Here is a 24,924-nt window from a genome sequence, read left to right as displayed (position 1 = left end):
ACAATATTCATGAACAAAAAAAAGAGTGCTGTACACAATCAAAAAGCAATGTAAGCTACACGTCACCAGCATTAGCTCCTTTTCTGTTCAAAGTTCAGTATCACTTGTGTAAACTTCACACAGGAATTGGGTAAAAAGAGCTATCTACAAATAACTCCGAGGACAAGATGAATGTACTACTGGAGCAGACGGGACTACCCGCTGTCTTTCCTGGTGAGAATACTGAACTTACCAGAATTCCTAACTTCATTGTAAGACAGAATACAAGTTTTACAAGAACAGTTACAGGGAACAGGAAGTTAAATAAAGGAAAATTATTCAAACTTGTAACTATAGCTCTATACCAGAGAGAGTAAGTTAACACAGCAAGGACAAATGGTTTTATGCGTGGCTGGGGAAGTATCCATACAAATGGAAGGAATCAGGGCCCATTTTAACACGTCTGTCTTAAGATACTGCATTCTGAAACCACCAACTTTGCTGCCACTCCGTACAAGAAATTTTCTAATTTCATATGTATGTAGTATATTCCTCTCCATGCTTACCACTGCACAAAAAACTCCAGTAAGGAGAGTCCCTCTCATAGCAAAAACGTTCAATTTAGAACAAAACACAGCAGACATGACAAGCAAGGAGGACAACAATGAAAGTAAGATCTTTTTTTTTTCCACAGGCTGGCTGAGAAGTCATACAATCCACTGGCGTATCAGCATGGGAAACATTTTCAGCACAGCCTGAAACAAGCACGGCTGGTGATCCACAAACACCTGCTCACTGGGCACAGAAAATGTACTGAAAGTTCTCCTTTTCCTTCTGGAGCTGCCTTGTTCTTCAGTTTCTTGTCTTGACAACTTACATTTCTGCATGTCTCCTTTCTGAACTACAAAAAAAGGGTTGATGTGAAAAGAGGACTGCAGTACGAGGCAGGTCTACCTGTCCAGTTTGAACATCAGTGAACAGAGGGTGGCACTGGTGACTAAGTGTGCCACGTCTCTACAACCGGTGCTGGACGCAGCGGAGTAGCACAACCCTGACACCACTAAACTCAACTGTAAAATTCTCACCGACTTTTATAGGAACAAAGGGAGTAGATGAGCAAATGTTGCAAGATCAGAGCCTTACACATTAGTGGTTTCCAATGAGCAATTTCAAAGCCTACAGAAATTTACAGAAACTCAGTTGCCAGGATCTCCCATTTTTCCTCAAGTAATGTACCACACACACGTACCGGGTCTGGAGGTTGGGTTTTTTTTAATTTTTCTTATTCCCACCCTCACAAAAAAACAACAACAGCTGCTAGTTAATGGGAAACAGGAACATAATACTGCAAGCATACAAACTGTGCCTGACTTTTACAAGCACTCTGCTACAGCTGTTTTTAAATATTTAAAAGATCTCTATAAAGCATAAAAATATTTTAGTAATAATGCCTAGGCACAGCGTCTTCTGGCCTGCTCTTTAAGGGTGCCGAGGGCTTTCCAGTCCTGTTGGTTTTGGCAAGACCAGTGGTTCTCGGTCAGCCCTCCTGGGCATGGAATTTCATTGCATTTGTTTGTCATTTAGTATATTAGTAAACATTATTAATAAAGAGTTCAGAGCAAGTGGAACACACAAAACAGCAATGAATATGACTTGCATTGAGGAATTTTGCTTTCTAATACTAAAGCTTTAACCCAGGCAACCCAAGTTGCATGCCTCCCCACACACTAAGTACAGTAGAGCGACCCTTGTCTCACTCATGCACGACTGCTGGGCAAAAGCACAGCTACAAAAACAGGCTCCAAGTCTGCTGACGGAGCCTCTCTTCTGAAACTCGACAGTAAAACGTCCCAAACTCTAGAGAGTTTCTCCAGATTGTACGATTTCTCTTGATTGTACTGAAACTACCCCCTCATTTCACAAACACCCCCGCTGCCCAAAGACAGGCTCCCTCCACCAGCCCACCGCAGAGACGGAAGGCAGGGGGTCCAGCAGCACAGCATTGCATTCGTTCCTGCATCTCCACTACCACAGCACTGAATGCAGCACTGAAGTTTGTGCACACTCACGACTCGCAATTTGAGAGGCTTAAGTTTCATAAATATTCCTGATCTGAAGTCAGCAATAGAGAAAAGCGTTTTTAATAAACGCTCTCTCGCATTGTTTTTCACTGATGAACCTACGTGGGTTTTTCCTTACATGCACTTGTAAGTAGAGCTCCTGTAATTGCCTGGCACTTAAAGCTCCTTCATATTATAGCCACGCTCGGTAGTTAAGGGTTCTCAGTGTTTTCATCAGAAACTCTATTTATAAATGCTGTGTCAATAATGAACATTAAATTTCCAAAGTGCTCTTCTATCAGAACGGACTGTAATGGCTTCTGCAGCATCAATGACTCACAACCCACATTCATGGAGATTTCTTTTTAATTTTGCTTCAGACACTACGCCTCAAGAGAAAAAAGGTCTGATTCGGGTACGCCATGCCAACCTCCGAAGTCGCCTGGGTCCTTTCGAGAGCTGATCTGTGAGGGAAGAGACCCCACTCACCCACCGGCTGCGTTCCGTTCCCAACGTGTATTGCGGCAAAAGCCGGCTGGTTTTCACCGTGTGGACCCTCAGGCTGCCCCGCTCTCCCCACCACCGGGCGGGAAGGGGCCGGCCGGAGGAGTGCTTCACCCCCCGCGGACACACCACGGCCCCGCCGGCCGCCCCACGGGTGGAAGGAAGCGTCCCGCGAAGGCGGCCGGCAAGGAGCCCCCAGCCCCGCGGCTGTCTACGCGGGGAAAGCCGCAAGAAACCTAACTTAAAGAAACAAGAGGGGGGCGAAAAAAAGTAAATTCACCGACCTCCTTCGCTTCATTCCCGGAGTCTGAACCCACAGCCGAAGTCACGCCGCGCTGCTCATGTCTCGCTGCTCCGCCGGGAAGCCGCAGGCGGGGAGCAGGAGGGCCCCCGCCGCTCCCCTCAGCAGCCCCGGCAGAGCCCGCGCTGCCGCCGGACAGTGCCGGCCGCGGCCCCGCCTCGCCCGAGCGCTCGCCAGGGCGGTGCGGCCCGGCCCGGCCCGCCCCGCCCGCGCTCCCCCGCGCCCGCCCTCACCGGCGGCGGGGAGAGGCCGGTTCCCCCCACACGGCCCGGCCTCTCCTCACACACGAGGCGCCGGGGCGGGACGGGGGCCTTTCAGAACGCGGGTCCCCTTCAGAGCGCGGCCCGAGCCCCCTCACAGCGCAGGGACGGGGTGGTGTGTTTCCCCCCCCCCCCCCCCGTGTATTTTAATTTAATTTCTCACAAATAGCGCGTCGCTGACGAAAATAAAGTTTAAGCCTTCCAACAGCGGACAGCCAGCGAGGGGGGACGCCTGTTAAGCGAGGGCCGTGGAGAGGCGGGACCCGCTGGCTGCGGGGGACAGGGCAGGTGAGTCCCCGGCCCGCAGAGCCGCTCTCACCGCGGGCTGGCCCACCGCAGCGCCAGGCCAGGCCAGAGCCACCCTTCGGCCTCGGGCTCCTTTGGCAGCTGCTCCAAAGGAGCAAAAGCTGGAGAGAGAATACTCAAAGTTCTCCTCTTTTAATATCCTAACACATTATGATTTCTATAGAATGAAATGTAATGCCAGTTCTTACCTTTTTTTTTTTTAATGCAGAGTGGGACTATTTTACCTCGATAGAGAACCTTTAGGGAACAATCAGTGCTGTCTGGATCCACACAAACGTTTGTTAAGAACTTAATTAACATTCAATTTAAGTATTCCAGTTAGTGGTTTTAACAGCGGAGGCTGTACAAAATAGCTAACCGGTCACGTAAAAGGTGACATAAACCAGAAGTATACGGAATGCTTTCTGGCTATTAAGCCTGTTCATTGCATTTCCCAAGGATCTCTGAATTTTCACAAAATTATAAACGTTGTGAATTATTATTCATAACACAAACATGTCTACTTGTCTGTAGGACAAAGATCAGTGTTTAAAAAAAAAAAAAAAAACACCCAACCTGATTTGGATACATGCCTTTTACATGGCACATTAAGCAGTGCTATCCAATTCCATTTTGACAATTTGTTGAATTACGTACTACAAAATGAGTAAAAGTGTCAGAATTTGGTCTTGAAAATCTCATTCTTTAAAGTTGCAAAAATGTTAATATTAGTAGCTTGCCAAAGGCTTCCAAGCTGTATTAAATGTGTGAACATACAACATAAACAATTTGTAATACGTAACTATTTTAATCCGAAAATGTGAACGACAGCTTAGTGTTCACCAGTAATGTCAGAATACAATTTTCATCAAGAAAAGCGGTTTTACAATCTCAAACAACACAGGTACGGGAAATTTACAAAATAACCCAAGGGTTTTAAAAGATCAGTTATTTATAAACTATCTCTTCTTTTAAAAAGAATGTAATGTTGGGCAAAATACTGAACATTTTGCCATCATCTTCACTGCAGTGACGATTTCACCTGCAGTATTAGGTATCATTTGAATTTGTATTTTGATCGATTTTTAAATGGTAATTTGTCCTTTAAACAATTAAGGACAAAAAGCAGGGCTTTATGTTGAAAGTAACTCATTATCCTTTGTCTTCTGATTTTTCTAAGGATACTGAAAAGCAAGATAGCTTAGTTTATTGCCTTCATTTAAGCTGTGTTGGTTATGTACACAAAATCGTACATAGAGTTCAAAGTTAAGGGTACATGCGTAGTTCTAAAGTAGCATATGGTACATGTAGATCCTCATTAGAAGAATATCCTGTTGCATGCTTTTTCTTTTTTTTTTCTTTTTTTTTTTTTTTTATTTTTTTTTTAAAACAAAGGCAATCCTTATGGAAAGTCCCAGTGTTTTTACATACCGGATGATACGTAGAGAAGTCTGCTCCTCTTTTCATGTCACGAGTAAGGGTTTGTGCCCGATTTACCAACCTGAGCACTCACATGCATTTGCAAATACAAAACATGGATCGTTGCTTTTGCACGCGCTGGGATGAAACCTTCATACAGAGATGATCCTTAGTATCTTTGCCCTTCCAGATTCCTTCTTACCCTATATGCAACCCTGCTCACTCAAACTCCTTGTGGGCATACGCCGCAGTTCAGCATGACTACCATTCACTGTCCACAGAGGAATCACTAGTCTGAAGAAATTTGTTCTGAAATGTAATGTGAATTGACTCTCCAGAAAAAGATCTAGAAAATTGATGTTCTTTTTAGAATTATGATATTAAACAATGGAGCTATTTCCTCAAAACACCTAGATTTCCAACTGGAACTCATTTCTGGATCATAAAATTGTCAAAGATAATGTGGGGTTTTTTTTTAAAAAAAAAAGCACTAGGTTTGTAACTCAGGTATGAACCATTCAACTGAAAGACCAAGATAATTATTTCCCATTATTTTAAAAAGTGCACATTTCCATGAACAATCTGGATGCAGAGAGACTATTTTCATCTCTTCTTTACTATACTACTCTCCTATAGCTAATGATGTTTTCATACCAACTATATATGGATTGTTATCACAAAAATTTTAACTTAATCCTGAGCCATACCGAAGAAATTGACAGTGAAAATTAGTAACTAGAACTAAGCTTAAATCCTGACCTTGAATTGTTAAAATGAGTTTTTCAAGTATTAAATTCAGGAAGACCAGGTCAATGACAAATACACCCTAGCAATCTGTACTTTTCCAAAAAGCTATACCATATGTAGGTTAGAAGCTACCTTCCCATGGAGGCTGGCAGTCCAGTTACTAAGTGAAGACAAAAGATGCCACTTTTTTGGTACGTTTGTTCTTTCTTCTGTCACATAGCTATGGGCCCCGTTACACACGTGAATGTCCAGTTTGGATCAGACCCACAGCAGAATACGCACCACAAGCACCTTGTCTCTGACAGTAGGCCATGCCAGGCGTCACTAAAGATACGGCAAGAAACCCAGCTGAAGGAGACTTGGAAAAAATACTAAAACAAACAGCAAAAGCAAAGATTAAGTTACAGATTAAAGATAACCCCCTTAAAACAAACAGCAAGAGTAGAGATTACAGATTTGCTGTAACCCCACAGTAGATACAGAATCTCCTCAGTTTGCCATGAAGATAACAATGTTGACCATAGCATTAGGAGCAGGAAGGGTAACAAGTGGGCAAGGAAATTAAAATTACTATAGCCACAGTAGGGAGAACACTGACAGAGTTTAATACATGAAAACAGAATTATGAAAAATTAGCACATGAAATTGCAACACCCAGGCGCCAGTATTTTAACCAAATCTGTTAAGTAGGAGTACAATAAGAGTTAAGAAAAAAAAATACAGGGTATGGTAATATCCAATTTCTAAAACATACGAGACTTTAGAACAAATTGGGGGTGGGGGGCTTGAACAGTTGGGGAGTAAACCCCAAGGAGAAGGGATTACAAACTATTTAAAGCAAAGGACAATACTGGCACTAAGTCAGATGGTTATAAACCTGCCACAGAAACATTTAGGCCTGTTATTAAAATCTGCATCTTGGCCAACAGAAGACATTTCTGGAACAATATTCTAATGGGAATAACAGGACAAAAAAGAAACTGTTTAAGTGAGGGTTTAATAAGTTTATGAAAAGAATGACTATACAGGTTTGTGCCTCTAATAAATAAAAAGTCAATAAAATAAGCTCGACAGGCTGTTCTAGCCTCATGTTTCTTTGCTACCAGTGAGAGTTCCTGGAGTGACTACCCATTTCAGACCACTCAGTACCACTCCCCTTTCCACACACGCAGATTTAAATTCTTATACTACCCGACAGTCAATTGTCTCTCCCTCTCTCTGTTTGAATATACCTTTCGTCACACTGCTGCTTGAAATGAAGCTACGCTTTATCTCCTGCTTCCACAGTTGTTTTCAAGGCTTGCATGGTATCCCCTCGTATGGATTTTTTTCTCTTAATGAGGTTAATTCATTCAAAACTCTCAAAGATCTGGTTCTGCTATAATGCACGTATCCATTACTTGCTGGCTCTCTTTTTTAAAGAGCAGTGGATAAAAGTCAGATTTTACTCCACAAGTAGTGGAGTAAATCACGTTTTCACCCTTTTACACTTCGGTGTTTGTGCTTGTGAATAAAGAGCTCTTTGAGAAAAGAGCTGATGTGTATGTAAAGCAATACCACATACTTAACAGGAACTTCCTATTAAAAAACAAAGCCCAGAAATTATGTCAAGGAACTTAAAGTGAGGACTGAGCCCTGCTAGAAAAGGTGCACCTGTAATCTTGCTTGTGCTCATCCTTTTTCTAGGAAAAGGCAGCAAGAGCTTAGAACCCAGGTACCAGAGACCGGTAAGTCCCACATATGTGCAAATGAGGTTTTTCACAATGGTTTTTTTCTTTTCAGCAATATTATTCTAAAATAAATGCAAACCCAGAATCTCTGCTTCATAAGGTATGAAGAAAAGTATTTTTATTTACCTCCTGCAAGCTCTTCTCAGTAAACAGACTTGAACCCGATATCATACTATCTTTTGTATTGCGTAAATAATTCTACCATGGCTGTATAAACAAACCCGCTGATTGGCTTTAATTTATTTATTGCCTTTCCGTAATTCATGATCCATTTCCTCAAAGTAGCATCAGCCAATTTCGCTCCTTTTTGAAATAACCACCACCTCTAATTGATCAGTTCTATTTTTAAGATATTTCTGTATTCTAATATGACAGTTTGGGGAAATCTGACTACATACAATTTGTGTCTGAGGTTAGGAAGCTGCTGAAGTTTTTGTATCCCAGACTTTCATAGCGTAAGCAAAAGCTGTCACAAGCTGTCTAGTCTGCCACGTCTCTGCTAGGCGAGATCCAAAGAGAGACCACTAGAAAATTTTCTATTTAGGTTAGAACATCTTGAGACAAACATTTGACAGAGTAAGTTTTCTTTCACTTCCCCATGTAGCACTGGCGTTCAGTGAACCAGAAAAAAAATCCCCTATGTAACCTACACTAGTGCCTATTTATTTCTTTCTTTTTAAAGTTTTTTTTCCCCTCCCTTAATATCTAAACTAAATCTTCCTGAAGTTTAATCCTCTTACTTTTTCATATACTTGAGAAAGACAGAAGACAGGTAATTCCTCCTTTCAGAAGTCCTTTGATGTATGTTACGTTGTTGTCTCAGACTGATCATCCTTTGTGTAAACTAAAGCTCCAGCTCTTTCCATCTTTCTTTATAGATCATCTTTTCTGGAGACCTGCTAAGGCTAACTGATCTCCTTGGGACTTATTCCTGTTGCGCTCTCTCTTTTCTGAAGAGCAATGCCCAAAGTACTCCAACCAAAGTCTTGGTAGTGCTATTTAGGGGGAAGAAATACCTCACTTTTTACACGAGACAACCCTGTTGACACATCCCATGAGGTTGTTTGCTTTTTTCCCCTCCCAACAACGCGCCTGTGTTGACTCGGGCTCAGTTTGCACATGTCCCTAACCCTCAGATCCTTTCTGCAGAACTTTTGTTTGTGCTGTTGATTATTTCTCAGTTAAGTGCCTTGTACTTGTCTTTATTTAATTACAGCCTATTTATTTCAGACCACTTCAGCAGTTGGTCAAGATCGCTTGGAATTCTAATCTTGTTCTCTAAAGTGTTTGCGACTGTTGCTAGCATTTTGTTATCCAAAGATTTACTATAACATGCACTTTTCAACTATTCAAGGACTTACTGAAAATATCAAATAGTTTTAGACTTCAGGTGTACCCTTGAACACCCACCCCACACACGGTCTTCCAATCTGCGACTTGTTGACTGCTCTTTTTTCTTTTTTTTTTGGAAAGTTCCTTTCTGTCCAACTGAACACTTTACAGTCATTTAATGTAGACTAGACTTCCCTAGCTTGCTTAGGAGAAAGTCACATGAGAAGGCATCAAAAACATCACTAAAGATAATATGCTATGGTGTTCTAAGTTTTCCGTATCTGTAGGAATTCCCCTCACTACCAAAAATGTTTTCTTGGTCACGCTGAGAGACCCTTTTGGTTGCATCTGTTCTGTCCTTTGTCTTTCAGATTTACCCCTACATGCTTGTGTTATTCTTTTACAAGTCCTCTTCAATAACTTAACCTAGCTTTCAATTCCAACTAAGGTTTCACATTACTGAGGAAAATATTATTTGCTCCTCTACTAACTTTCCTACCTTTAATTCACATTGGAGCAGGTGCTTTCCTGCCTGTCATGTATATTTTTTCCAAGAAAATGCCAACTTTTCTGGACAACTCTTCTCTTTAGACTTACTTTCCATTTGATATTCACCATAATTGAGTTTATTGAGGTTTTCTTTCTCAAATACTTTTGTCTTTGTTTTGCTGTGTCCTTGCATCTTCACATTCTCCAACGGCTCCTCTTTCTCAGTTCAGGAAAAAAAAAATCTAGAAGAGTCTTCTCTCAAGATGTTAACCAGCTCTGGTTAAAAAGGTCCTCATCCACCTGACTTCTTTGGCAACACACAGCAAACACTTACCTTGATCTTTTCTTCATATCTTTGCCCGAAGACTTTCCGTTACTTCACCTCCTATATATGCTGGATCTCAGCAAAAATCATACGCATCCTTGTGATAAAGTCTTTGTTCCTCCCATGCCTTCAGACCTCCCTGACCAAGTCTTTCCTTTCATGTCTGAATAATCTCACAAAGTTTCTATTTTGCCAGTGCAGTTATCGTTTTGACTCAATACAAAGATTTTCAGCTTCTCCATACTTTATTCATTAGTATACAGACATCCAGGATGTTAAGCAAACTGACCCATGATTTTCCTTCTTTTGCTCCTGTAACCGTACCTTGAGTGAGCTCCCTAGCTTTTGCACCTTTTCCATGTTATCAAAATTTATACTTTCCATATATAAACCATAGGGCCTATGACATTGGCCCCTGCCAGTCTGAATTCAAAGGAATCCACTCCAGTTTAGCAGGCCTGTGACCAAAGCCAATGTTCTCCAGCCTCAGCACAGTATCCCCTCTTCTTAGGGCCTCACCCTTTGTGGAAGTGAACATTTTTGGGGGAGTGTCTTTTTATAAATACAAACAACAAGGAGATTTATTTTCTTTCAGCCTCCACATTTCACCTCAGACTTTCTCCCCTGAAGCATTATAAAAACAACAAAGGTCCAGAAGCCTTTCAGAGAGTTACACATTGAAGAACAACAAAATACCATAAAATACCAAGTCCCCAGTGTTTTTGCAAAGCACGTGAGAAGACTTCAGTGACCTACGTGCATGCTTTGCAATTGACTGTGAGCAAGAAACATGTAACTGTAGGTGAAGTTTCACTGATAGAACAAAAAGTACTTAATGTTATTTAGCCTTGGAGGTTTATTTATTTATTTTAAAAATGCAACTTTAAAACAATTCCTTCCCTTCAACCAATCATGCTGGATACAGTCATATATCTGCCGACACAGTGGCTAATGATAGTACCCTGACCTCTTACAAATAAAAATGCCTCTAATCTCCTGCACAGCTTTACATCCGTATGGATATCTATTGAGATGCTAATCTTGCTGCCAGGTAGTACTGCAACCAAGTCTCTTCTAGGTTTGTAGAAAGACCTGCAAACTTCCTGCTCAAGAGCAAAGAAGAAAAAAAAACCACCCCAAACCACAAGTTATTTTCCTTCTGTAGTGAGGAAAAACACTACAGCCACCTGCCCCAACAGTGACAGGTTAGCGACAACATAACGAGTCTTAACAGAAGTACTTTTCTGAGGTTTCCAGTTCTGAATAAACATGCAGAAATCTGAAGCACACTAACCTTAGCTACTTGGTGCAAATTGAGCGACTATGCATCTGAAAGAGCTAGAAAAAGTGTTAGAAATTCAGCTTCAGTTCTACCAGGTTAAATTTGTCATTTCTGAGCACAGCTGACCTCCTTCTGGGTTTTTAGCATGGGTTTCAACGTTTTTCTTAGTTTTTTTCCCTTCTAATCCATCCAATTTGATTCATCCCAGGTTAACCAGTTTATCACAGAATCGTAGAATGGTTTGGGTTGGAAGGGACCTTAAAGACCATCTAGTTCCACATCCCCTGCCATGGGCAGGGACACCTTCCACCAGACCAGGTTGCTCAGAGCCCCATCCAGCCTGGCCTTGACCACTGCCAGGGATGGGGCATCCACAGCTTCTCTGGGCAACCTGGGCCAGTGCCTCACCACCCTCAGAGTGAGGAATTTCTTCCTTAGATCTAATCTAAATCTACCCTCTGCCAGTTTAAAGCCATTACCCCTTGTCCTATCACTACATGCCCTTGTAAAAAGTCCCTCTCCAGCTTTCTTGTAGGCCCCTTCAGGTACTGGCAGGCTGCTGTAAGGTCTTCCTGGAGCCTTCTCTTCTCCAGGCATTTAAACAGGTGAAAGAGACTAACTACGGAACTGCTACAGAAAAATCAAATACTGTTATCCTATATAAAAACAAATCACATGTATGTATGTATCAGAAGTTTTTCTAAATCATTTAATGACCGCCAGAAGTGAAAAGTCTGTTTTCATTATGAAGTTAATGCAAAGATGGGCTCTGCCTCCACAAGGGGATGGTTTCAGTAATTCATTTTTGCTGCTGCAAGAAGGTTTTGCACTTAATCTCTCTGCACCTCTTTACCAGTATCCAAGCTTACTCAGCCAACCAAAAGCTTGCTACTGTACTAAGGCCACCAACAAAATTAAACTTTACTTTTTGTGCACCCACAGAAATGCTCTCTGCAATCCGCATTGCAAATTAAAAATAGCAGAGGTGGTGATTAAACATGTTCTGTGCAAAAAATATGTTGTTTCCCCTGAAAGAGTCATCTGTTTCCCTTGGCTGTATACATATTACAGTCCTGTACTTTGATTGATACAATAAATAGGCATCAAATACACTAACAAATTAAACTTTTAGTTGCAGAATCAAAAAAATAGAGTTGTCTTATAACCAGAAGAAAGAACAATTGAAGAGACATTAAAACTTATTGGACGTACTATTATCAAATACGACAAGGCAATTCCATATATGTTCCTCCTTTGCTGGAAACCCCTAGCAGCTGCACGCTCAGATTTCCTCTCCAGATTGATGCAAGTGTAACTATATTAATTTAATAAAGATATGCCAAGAGACACAGCTTTCTAATTTAGAGCAGGATAATTCCTCCCTATTGTTCAGAAATCTCCTGTTGATTCATTTTGTTATAGGACAAAAAGTTAAAGTGTTGCTTTGGACTGGAGAAACCATAGCAGCTCTGGGAGCACACACGTTTACCTTCCAGGACAGAATCATTCATCGTTAGGTGTCTAAACCTCATTGACAGTGATTCACCTTGGAGGCATACACAAATGAATCGCATCTGTTAACAGCAGAGATGCTAGCAGCAAAACAGGGATCTTAAAACGTTGACTTACTCTCAGACATTTATGCCAGCATCAAGAGAAACTTTTGAACAACAGTGTAGTATGAGTAGATCGTCTCTTTTTTAAAGATCCGTAAAACTCCTGTCTTTGTCTCACATGATGGCAGGGTAAGACCAGTTTGTCTGTGAACAGTGGAACAGCTGAACCGTCCTGTCTGCAGAGAAGTTATCGCAGAGTGCCCTGGTAACATGCTATTAAGATGCCCACGGGGAAAAAAGAGAAGTGGAATTCCAAATCCATACCTTTATATGAAAGAATAAAATTTGCCTCTACCTCTGACACACTGGACAAGCACCTAAAAGCAAGTAGATCCTTCTGTGAGAAACAAATCCAGGGGAAATTATTGACAAATAGTTAATAAGTTCTGTCTTTGGGGTTAAATTTAATACTAATGAAAAACCTGCCTCACTCTGCAGAATTGTATTAACCTCAAACCCTTTCACCAAGGAACTTCACGTTTTAGATACTTTACCAATGCACTATGAGAGGATGCTCCCTGTCCCAAAAAGCATGCAGGAAAAAACAGAAGGATACCAAGACAGAGGAAAACCTTATGAAATAATAGGCTAATACTCAACAAAACTTTGACTTAGAACTGTTTGGCTTTTCAGTATAGTTCCCCTAGCATGAGTATTCCCGCCCTGGCTGAAGGAGGCCAGTGTCCCAGGATGGATGTGGCAGTCCATATCGAATCTAGTGGTGTTTGCTAAACACCTGATGGAAACACACAGAAGCGAAGAAATCACTGCCAGGCTAACATAAGAAGTGTTGTCCTTAGCTGCATATTCGACATGCTCAGAACTGTGCATTTATCCTTAGCTGCATATTCGACATGCTCAGAACTGTGCATTTATCCTTAGCTGCATATTCGACATGCTCAGAACTGTGTACATGCAAATACTCCATTCCTAATACATAGAGAAAAAAAACGGAGAGAGACCTAAATATACGTAGATTGCAATATAAACTACTATTGCCATCTTACATGGAAGTTTTTGAGGCAAGAAAATAGTTGCAGAGGATGAAGTAATTCAGTGAGTCAGATAGAAATTACACAAAGCTGGTAAGTCTCTGAGGATAATAGAGACTTTGAAAATTATTCATGAGAGAAGTTTGATTCATATGCAACAAATTGCCCGCTTTTGCATCATGCTTTTTTCCCCCCACATTAATAATTCAAGCCGATAGACACATCAGGTTTCTAGATTTTTATGTTTCCTTGTGCTTTTAAGCTTCTGTATCACTTCCGTTAACCACCTCAGAGTTTACCAAATAAGTCTGAAGCATCTATACAAACAATACTAAAAATACTTATGAACGGCAGGCATTTTTGCAGGAAAACCATGTCATCTTCTGGATGCATCAGCGCCAAACTTGTTCACAAATTGGCAAGTAGTGCACAAATTCCTATGGGGAGGTTATCGAGGAGACAGAACCAGGCTCTTCAATGTGGTGCATGGTCAGAAGACAAGAGACAACAGGCATAAATTGAAATGAGAGGGTTCAGAAATGATAGAAATAAAAACTTTTTCCCCATGAGGACAGTCAAGCAGTGGAACAAGAAGAGCAGTCTCCATCCTTGGAGGTTTTCAAGACCAGGATGGATAAAAGCGTGAGCCACCTGGCCTCATCTCACAGCTGGCTCTGCTTGAGCAGAAGGTTGTTTTAGAGAGATCCTGAAGTCCCTTCTAACCTTAAATACCCAGTGATCCCATCATCCTGTGGGAACTGTATCTCATCATCAAGAGAAATTAATGATAACTTAGCCAGTATATGCTTTTAAAAAAATAACTGGGAAAGAGATTAAAAACAAAAACTTATATATTTAAGTTCTGCCTTAGGAATGCATCCCTGTATCTGTACAGATGCAGAGATGCATTTGATATTCTGTGTTATCCTGAAGACAGTTTTTCTCTTTCCTAAGGCAGCCAAGCTCACAAGGTTTAAGTTGAGTTTGTAGCTGTGGTTGCTTACTGGCAGGACAGCCCAAGCACAGCCCGAAAGGCTGGCTCTGGCCATGCTAACTGGTCTTGTAAGCTCTGGGAGCCAGCTGCAAGCTGAGCCTACTGCCTCAAGTGCAGCCCCAGGAGAACAGGTCTGCAATGGGCCTGGACCTACACTGTAAATTTGCACGGTGTCATGCTGGCCGTACGGACTTGTCAGCCAAGGCCTCCACTACTTGCACCATGTTTGTGTAGATTTGATTAGTTTGATCATAAGCGAGTCACTGGAACTGGTCTCAGCCCATCGGGTATTCATTGTTAATACTGGCAATTCTTCTCATCTTGCCTGTTAAAGTATAATCTCCTCAAGGCAAGTGATTTCCCTTGGAAACACTCATTCATTGCCCATCACAGTGAGTCCTGATCTCAGCTAATCAGCAATATCAAAACAGAGTTTTAACTAACAGCTTGAGAAAGATCACCATTGACAGCAAGTGAGACTTAAGCTGCATCTCCGTCATAACCCCAGATGCACTGCTGCACAGTAACATTGATTTTTCTGTGGGCTAGGTCAGATGACAGATACTATGCACATAATTTTTCTCCTTGCCATAGCCAGGAGCCTAACCAGACAGCACAGCGCACTCTACCTTGCTCTATTGCCATGTGGAGAAGCACCTCAGTCTCCCTCCATCTCATCGCAAGCTGCGTAAGAGCCTTTCCCTCTCTGTCCTGGGCAGGTGAGTTGCATCCAGATTCTCCAGTTTTCTGTTTGCTACTGCCCTTTCTCCCCGGGTGACAGTCTTACAATATATTTGAGACCCCTTCCCTAGCTTCAAGCTAGTTCTTTCCATTTATAAACAGGCCTCACACCCATTTGCTCCTCCCTCGCGGCTCTCAATCTTTCCAGTCCTTTGTTAGGACTTTTCCCTTAGCCTGCCTGGGGGCTCACATCCTGTTGGCAACCATTCTAAAAGCTTATTTAGGAGGCTAGTTCCCTTCACATCTCCCTCCCCAAATCCCATCCTTCCCAGCAGAGAGGAACCCTGCAGGACATACCCCGCATGTTTAAAGCCTGAAGGGTACCAAAACCCCCAAGAACTTAGAGCTGGCAGAGGCAAAGGTTGGATCCCAACCTCTTTGCATCTTTGCAAGACCCTGCTAAGCTTGTGATGTTCCCAAATGCTTCTGAGCATGATCTTTTAGAAAAGAAGCTATGCCAAATACAGCACAAGATGAGTTTCCTCCTGGCAATCAACCTTAAACGCATCAATGGTCTAGTCGCAAAAGGCTCACTGTCCAAGACAAAATATGTAATACCAACAGGTTAAACAGCAAGGACCCACTCTTACCCATCTTTTAGGCAAACAACTAACATGAATTTATGCTAGCAAGCACAGGGAAGTTTTCAAAATGGAAAAGATTAGTGCAGAAAGCAGAATATATCCTTGATATTCATAAGACATGATTCTTCATTTATGCAAATCTGTAATTACTTTATAATCAACGCATACAATGCGAATTTGAGAGAGCAGAGCTGACACCTCGGGGACAGTCAGCTCCGATAGCAGCCCTAGCTGTGGCCAGCACAGGATCAGGAGGGGCACAGAGTCGCACCAGCTGCTCAGGTGGAGCTAGAGGAAGGAAGAGAGGAAAACAGAGCAGCACTAAACACACTTGGCTTCTCAAGGGACACTTCTCTCCTGTTCAGCTGAATCGCTGGAATAGGAGGGAGGAATATATAATATTTCATAACATATTCTTAATTCTTTTTATAGTTAGGTAGCTCTAGCTGTTAGGAATAAGCTTTCGGGGGAGGCAGAAGGGAATGCTCTACAGAAAATTCACTACAAGGACCCTTCTTCCCTTTTTAAGCCTTCACATGGCTGCCTGAGAGGTCCCAGGTAATTAGTGCTGTCACCATTAGCAAAGCCTGAATGCCAAAGGGCAATTTGGCTAGAAGAAGCTACTGAGTGCATTCGGGAGAAATTGCAGCAAAAATACAAGTTTGGCAAAAAAAAGTGTTCCTTCAACTAGCAGGCTCTGCAGTTTAACTTACATTTGACAAGTTATATGGGTTTGATATGTCTATTTACTGGGCTTTTAAATAAAAACACTAGTTACTATAGTAACATTTACATCATAGGTTGTACTTACGCTGCCTCTGAGATACAGAAAACCAATCTGCTATGTTAACCTTTGTGCTTCACTTCTGCAATATTTTAAACGACAAACCTGTTTTCTAATAAATTGTCTTTTTCTCTAATTATTTTAATTCTCAGATTATAAATTAAAATACATTTCATCTAATTTTCTTTTAAATGACTAAGCCCCATGTGTGGGAACACGAAACCTGGTTCCAGGGAGAACAAGGAGAATGCATGTAGAAAGAAAACTGCAGTATAGGGAAAAAAGACAAATCTTGCTTTTCTAGTCCTTCTGTAATTTAGTTTGCTCTTGTAGGAATTATGGTAAAATGACAGATTATTATTTCTTTGGACAAATAGTCTTCTCCTCTGTAGCTTTTGTTTTAGCCTGTTAGAATAGCAAAGCAACACGACCCATTCTGAGCTCTGCCTCTGCTGTCCTTTCCACTATTTTTCCACTTCTTATCAGTTGATTTGTTATCATTTTCAAGTGCTTCTGTATGTCTGCTATATTTGCATCCCTGCATACCTATCAGTTTACTTTAATAAAGTTACAGTTATAATCACAAGACAGAACATAGACAACCTTGCTCAGCCAGCGTTGTTCTTGGGGATCCCCTTCACTGGCAGACCGCTCCTAAGCTTGCAGTGTTCTGATTTAGCACTGGAAGACCTCTTAGGCTCTCCACAAGGCCTTATTGCTGCAAGCTGGCATGGTTAAACTCTGTTCTAACTCAACAGAAGCAAGATATTTAGATAGCAAAAAGTGACCTTCTTTGGCAGATGAGGAGGAAATGAACCAAGGACATACAATAGTAGAGGACAGGTACCTACAGTTGCACCTTTCCATAGTTCATATCATTACGGGCAGGAATAAAGACTGAGCGTACAAAGGCACAATCAAGCTACAATAAAAGCAACTATTGAAAGCCTCCTCTCATGTGTCCCCATGGTGGGGACAATAGAAACAAGCTTTCCACATGTTCTTATGTGTTGATTTCCCTCCCTGAACTCTTCATCTTACAGCATTTACCTAGAGGTCAGTTTACAGACCATGTGCGATTTAATACTTTTCCAACTCACAGTAGCAGAATGAGATCCTCCTTGATTTCTCCCCTCTGCAAAGATGTGCTTAAACACTTACTAGGGAAATGTGTTGGGGCGAGGGGAGTGCATCAAAAAAAGAGAATTTTAAAAAATGCAGCTCAGAGTAAAGGATGCTTTAGCCAGCGTTCTTGATTCCAGTAAAAACACTTCTTGATCATGCCTTTGCCTAACAGGAATTAGCAGCTAGAAAATACAGAGAGCAGAGGATAATGGAAAGAGTGAAGGTAACTTACATAGAGCTATCAGACACCTCTCCAAGGGGCTGACTTGCTTTTTCCTTCCATTTTTCTTCCTGATGTGTATTCACTCAGTTCAGACTGTAGTGAAAATGTGCATGAATGGGCCTATAGCACAGCCAAAACACTGCTGGTCATGTAAAGTTACTCTTTGCTGATGCTATAACCCTGGGAAAAAAAACATGATTTGCTTTTGGTTCAGAAGAGAAGCATTGTTTAGTCTATTATCCCCATAATCCTTGCCAGGATGAGAGCACTACTCAACTACATTTCAGTGAAAAGAAAGTAAACACCACTACTTTTTCCCTGAGGGGGTGGTGGTGGAAATCTATCTCCAGAAGCGCTTTATAAAACCTGGCACCAATCTGAGTTTCTCAAGTGTGTCATCTAGCACAGAGGATATGAATTCACAGAATATAACTGGCAAGAGAGATAAATGGTGGAGAAAATGAGAAGGTATTCTGAATAAAGACCTTAATGAAAAAAACCTAGGCCTTTTAGCAACTTAGACATTTCTAAACCTGGCAGAAGTTTAGCCTGTTGCCCGGTGTGACAATCATGCACTCAATACTACAGAGAGAAAAAAAATACCAAATGAAACAGTGGTCTAATCCAAATTGAGGCCACTTTTGTGGTTTTGGCTATGGAAACAGGATTTTACTTCAAATGTTTATGTATCAGCGATGAGTTTCATCCAACACGACATAGAAACCCCATCTACTTCATGCCCACCATAAATGAGAATGCCACCTTTTTTTCATGAAAGCAGGGGAAGTTAGACAACGGGTACAAGGATCCTCGCCCACCTTGTCCCACCATCCCAAAAGGTAAAAAGATTCCTAAATAAGAGAGAACGGCACACATGTCTTTCATAGCTCTTTTCAGATGCATTATTCTTCTCTAAAAGAGGAAAGGATCGTATGTCCATCCACCATAGCTTAAGAGGCCTTTTTACAGGAGGATAAAAAAGGCAGTCCAGAGAAGAAGCAAACCCAACGATGTTCTTTGACAAATGTCACTGCAGCACAGGTTCTGGATATGCCACTACCTAAGAGTACCAGGCCTCCAGAGACTGAAACCACCCTCACATCAACGCATGTGAAGACTGAAAGGATCTGACCATCATTTCATTTTTACGTTCTGTTTGTAGTTAGAATCCCTTTGTTAATATTTCCTATACTTTAAGAGTAGCCAGTGCTTTCATAAACTACTTATCAGACTTTATCCTGCAAAACAGAAGCTATACAACTACACTGGCAATTCCTAACCAAACCAATTCCTAATCCATCAAGACATATTTAATGTCATGACCCCAGCCAGTCCTATCACTCATCTTCTGTCCTCTAAGTGCCTGCAGGGCCACAGTGCCTCTGCCCACGAGGTCAGCCTTAATTCTGCCTCTTCTCCCACTCCCTACATGTTACCTTCTCCCAAGCTGCGCTGTGTATAGATCTTCTCTAGCCCACTTGCTGTGACCCCCAATTGCTTAGTCAAAGACTGCCTCAAAATTTCTTTTCTCCATAATCAATTTCTACCGCATGTAACACCAGAGTATGAAGGAGAAACACCTCTGTTTAATTTGATATTTAGACATAATTATTTTAAAACAAAGAAGAAGGAAAAGATTAACTAGAATTTTGAGTGTTCGGATGGACTGTTGCACTGTGGAGTCTCTGAGACTGTAAATTCCTCCAGGTGGAATCATAAAAATCATAGAATCCATCTGGTTTATATGACTTGTACAATATTGAGTCAACACCATGTAAATGCAGTGATAAAATTGTAAGCTAGTATACCTACATGACTAGACTACACAATACACAGAAAAGATTTCATCGCTATGCATTTGGAATGGGTGCATCGCTTCTGAGTGTCAGGGTCAAAAGTAAATGGAGATCATCGCAATATATGAACCGCTGGTACGAACACTGCATGCATCCACGACGTATCAGTAATACCTACTTCTGATCATAATCGCCTCTAGAATATGGTTAAAATCCTAGGAATAGCCGCAGAGCATTTTATAATGCCAAGATGAATACACTGTATTTTCAGGGCAGGCAAAACTTGCCTTCAATGTGCCAGCCAGCAGGACGTGCTGTGCAGCCCAACATACTGTGTTCCTGTTGTTACATATGACTCGGTTTGAACAGGAATTCAACTCGCTGAAGATACCAGGTATCTTAAAAGCACCATCCTATGTTTGCTGCTCTGATTTAGCAACAACTGCTATTTTGAGTGGTTTGTCAAGCAACTATTAATTAATTTCACGGGGCTTTCTGGCAGCAGCCCTTTGCTGAGCTATCTCGGCCTTAGAATCTTCTTCAGTGTATCATGTTTGGATCTGTTTCATAATCCAGTGTCTACTGAGAACACGCTTTTTTTCTCCTAACTTCTAGAAAATTGTGTAATTTGCCCCAAAGTAGTGGCAACAATGAAAAATCTAAAAATCAGATTATTTTACCTAAATATCGAGTGAAGTCCTAGCATACTGTGTCCAGTTTTCAGCTACTAGTTTTTCGATGTTGCTCCAAACCACATCTTTAGGCACTAATTTTAGGGGGAATTTGGCATCTACCCTTGAGGATCTGGATCTCAGTCTCCAAAATCTGGCAGTATTTAATCCATATTAAGACGCACTGCGATGAAGGCTTATTAGAAAGCGCATCTTACATGCATCTCAAAAACAGATGTACTGGGTTGCTGAGACATTATGTGCAGCAGTGAAGACATTTCTGTCTCAGTAACTTTTCAGAGCCAGATCTGGCAATTTCAAAACATCAGGGAATATTTCAACATAAGTGGACAATAGTTTTGGAAGGAAATCAGAAAAATCGAGTGGAAAAAAAAAAGTGGGGAATGGGTGGACCTGTTTCTATGCTGAGATGTTGACATTCTGCATGACTTATTTTCTAGACAAATAATAATGGGTGAGAGGGAAGGCACAGCATGGGAAAACAGCATGAGAAAAAAAATACAAGGGTATAGAAAGAGCGTGTGGTGGGAAGGCAGGGAAAAATGGGCTAGGAAGGGCCAGATATGGGAAGAAGCAAGAGCAACAAGCAGATGGACACTGCCGGGGCGGAAATGATTTGTACAGATAGCCCTGGCACAGAGGAGGTGTGACCGAAGGGAAGATCGTGGGATTCTGATATGAGGGAAAGGGTCAACAGGGAGACAGAGCCCCAACAAAAGCTGGGGGTGTGAAGTCCCTGTGAAGCGGCTCATGCTACCAGCAGGAACCATCTACCCACCGCCAGCAGGAAGGGTGCTACGCCCTCGTACTTAGGGGCTGGTGAGAGCACTTCTGACTGTGACACTGGATTTTGCAAATTTTGCCCTCTATACTTGGCAGCAAAAATTGGAGCAGTAAGGCATGGGCACCAAGCCAACGAGCACCGACTTGGACAGCTGCTTCCTATTGTAGCAACCCCAGTTTTCAGTGCCATGTGGACTAGGCTCAGAGTACGCTGACGCATGGACGGAGGCTTGTGGGGAGGGAGGTGATGTGTATGGCATGTTTCATTCCCACATGAACTCCACATGGGAAACGTTCCCTCAGACAGTATTACTTCCCTTTGCCAAGTGCTCTTGCTTCTGCACAAGGAGGTAAAGGCTAAGCCTCTGCTGATGCTGGAGGAGACGAAGAAGAATGGGCAGGGAAGGAGTCAGCCCTCTCATGCTGGTTTCTCTTGGGAAGGACCCACGCAAACACCAGTGAACCTAGAAATCGGGATCACAAAGAGCAGGCATGAATTTCAGTCCTTCCACACACAGACAAAAATGCTGTGCTGTATGCAGACCAGAGCTGTCCATACAAGACTTGATTAGAGCAGAAGATCCAGCTACAGAACACACTCTAATCTTTCACTTGTATCCCATGCCTTGCATCCTGTTTAAAATGTCACAGTCCTTTGTTTTGCACATTTAGAGGTACTCTGCATCTCCAAACATCAAGATTCTCCCTTATTGATTAGCTACTTGAGGCAAAAGGTCTCCACTTCAAGTGTGTCAAACACAAATTTAATCTGATTATTCAGTTCAGACAGGTTTTCCCTTCAGAAAGGTCATATTTAATGCAGCATTATTCCATCATGCGTCTGCCTGCAGGACATCTGAATGGCTTCTAATACTGTGGCAGCCATGGATAACCCCAGCTAAGGATCGGTTGCCTTTCCCTCCACCTTGCCGCTTTTCATTTCCACCACTCCAGTTTCTTTGTACGTGGGTTAAAGAGAGATAAAATTGACTATTGAACACAATTAATAAAACTCACTTCAAAAGGTTTCATTTTGGGTAGGAAGTTTTGATGTTTAAATGGGAACAAAATAGCCTAAATCCTGTTCCCACACTCAGTCTCCAAATAAAAATACAGTAATAACAAATGGCCTATTACTGCAATTTAAAAGTTTTCAGAAGGTCAGGGAAATGCTATCAAGTTAATGCGATTACTAAAAGCGCTACAGGAAAACACGTATTGACTGATCCTCGTAATGAGTTTACCAACAGACTTCCTCATTACCTGCACATTACAGAAGAGATTTAGTGAAGAGAATACAATTAGCTTCAGTAACTTATAATACCTTACACCATAACTGAGAAGAGTTGTGTACAATAAAAATGGGCACTTAAATGCCAGACAAACAGATGGAAGAATGATGGTTTTACCCTTTGACTGACTTACACAAAAAATCAGAAAGTTCAGGATCTATTTGTAAATGATGCACAAAAATCAACTTCATGTTTATTTCTGCCTATCGGTGTAATTATTCTTGTCACTAAAAAAAAAAAAGGAGTATGCATAGATGTCAGTGCTGTCATTAACTATGACTTCCATCACTTGTCAGAAGCATTCACTGTATAAACAGAAGATGAAGCTAAAATTAAGTTAATTGGGCCATTTTTCATACCAAATCAAAAAGGTATAGATTTTAAAAATACCTCACAGCCCACAAAGTTTGAGGAACCATTTTTGAACAAACTTCACACAGTGAAACACAGTAAATCATTAACACTGCCAGAGCATATACTTTCAAGAATTATAAAGCAGACATTGGGTTTTTATATTTAATAATAATTCTTCCATTCTGTACACAGCTTAGGACAGGAATAAGAGTTTATATTTAAAACAGAACATTAAAAAACATCCAGATATGCCAAATCAGAGCTAGTGAAAAAGTGTATCTTTTAAAACTCTTTTTAAAATTATTAACAAAGCCTTTAAGATATAGCACAAGGAATTTACTGTATATCTCACCACTAAAAAGGTAGGCAAGACATTACAGCCCAATTACAATCATCTGTGACTTTTTTTTTTAAATCAGAAATATCACCACTGCATCTTAAGAAAAACTGTAAACTTTAACCTGTCTGTAGATATCAGTGTAGCGTCACAGCTACTGATGGTCTCACGTGGAGCTGCACCACGAGGAACCGCTACCTTTTAATTTGCACTGCACTGCATTGCATTTTGCCTCCTCAAAAGCCACCAGACATGACATTAATCTACTTCAACTGCACTCTTTCTCTTAAATTTAATGAAAAGATTTCCACTGAAATTGGATGGGACTATGGAGGTACCAAACTACGTACTGCTCACTGAGGGAATGGAAAATTCAGGCCTAACCTGAAACCCAGTGATTTCAACAGGACCTGAATCAAGCTCTGAGAAGAGCAGGACTGACTTATTTATTCATGCTGGAATGCTCTCGCTAGTTAACGATCAATCTACTACCACTGTGTAGTCCAATTCAACCTCCAGACAACTCACTGACTTGCAGAAGAAAAGTTCTTCCAAAATTTTTTTTTTTTTTGGTCTTTCAGGTGACTTGCTGCAGGAAAACAGATTTTTCTTTCTAATGCACACACTATGATTTTATTTTCAGTCAGATATTTTGTTCCCTGTTCAAATCTGAGTTCTGTCATAGTGAAAGAGTGGACTCTCCTCATCCTGGAGTCATTATGCATAATACTCTGTGTTTTAGAAAGAAATTATACCTATAAAAGTCTGCATGGGAGTTTATGAATATATATATGCACGTACTTATACATTTAACAGGAATTGTCCTAGAGAGCCACCATTTTTCCCCATTACCATGACACGTCCAGCTGTGTCTGTACAAATATACCTCTACATGCTGCTACAAAAGCACAAGTCCTGACCTGCTATAGGACTTTGGTTATCAGACATTCTGTGGCAAACTCAGTACTTGAATCCCGGAGGTGGAAGTGTGGTTGGAAATATGTATGTAAAACCATTCCTGCCAGGATCTCATACAGAATTCACTGAAAGCACCAGCAGGCTTTCTGCTGATTTTTAGGGCATTTTGGGTTAAGCTTGTAAGTGAAGATAATTGGTGAACTTTTAACAAGTAAGTTTTTTCTCTACACAGGGGCAAACGAGGGACATAATCTAGACACTTCTGCTGTGCCAGCTGCACTGGAGTAAGGTTCATGAAATGCATCCTGGTATAGTGATTGCTGGCCTTATCTAGTAATGCTGGGTTTATATCATGTATTAATACATGATGCTCAAAAAGTACATTCTTTAAGAGCATGTGCTAACTTCTCTGAAAATATGGACTCAATCTCAAGACTACCCATACATCTGTTCTGCTTAGTCTTACCACATCTAAAACGAGGCTCTGGATAATCCTCATTACATCCCAAGGAACCTTCTGGGGAGTGCACTTTGTCCTTCTACCCAAGCCTTCTGGTTCATTAGTGCATTTGACAGAAAAGCGACCACAACAACAGGAGTTAGCATTCAGCACCTCAACACAAACTATTGTGCAGCTCTCAAATTCAAGGCCAAGCATGCACCTTGGATAGACAAGATGTTTTAAAAGTTAGCCAGCATTGTGGTTACAAAATGCAAACTCAAATTTTTCCTTAAATGAGGTTGTGCTGAAAAAAAAAAAAAACAACTGCTTTTTTAATATGCATGTTGCTATAGCAAGTTATACAACAAATCCTGGCTTTAATAGCAAATACACCAAACGGCAACTGAGGGAAAATGGGGCAAGGACAATCAAGACAATAGCACTCAAAAGGAGGAACTATAATTGCCCAGGCTGTTTCTCTCTGGTTAAAGAAACTGCCATCTCAGAATAATTTCTTGGTGTAGCTGAGAAAGTCAGT

General features: G+C 41.3%; 1 protein-coding gene across 3 annotated transcripts in view; it reads right to left on the bottom strand.

The window, feature by feature from the left end:
• Positions 1–2,992, bottom strand: part of LEPR (leptin receptor) — a 47,726-nt gene extending 44,734 nt beyond the window's left edge. For all 3 annotated transcript variants that reach the window (XM_075508926.1, XM_075508932.1, XM_075508933.1), the window contains exon 1: positions 2,828–2,992. In XM_075508926.1, the coding sequence (XP_075365041.1) occupies positions 2,828–2,841 (14 nt within the window). In that variant the 5' untranslated portion in view covers positions 2,842–2,992. The remainder of the gene's footprint in view (positions 1–2,827) is intronic.
• Positions 2,993–24,924: the final 21,932 nt, after the last annotated feature.

This window comes from Mycteria americana, chromosome 7 (genome assembly GCF_035582795.1).
Source record: "Mycteria americana isolate JAX WOST 10 ecotype Jacksonville Zoo and Gardens chromosome 7, USCA_MyAme_1.0, whole genome shotgun sequence".
In the NCBI taxonomy this organism is placed as follows: Eukaryota; Metazoa; Chordata; class Aves; order Ciconiiformes; family Ciconiidae; genus Mycteria; species Mycteria americana.
This window is presented reverse-complemented; position numbering and strand designations above follow the sequence as displayed.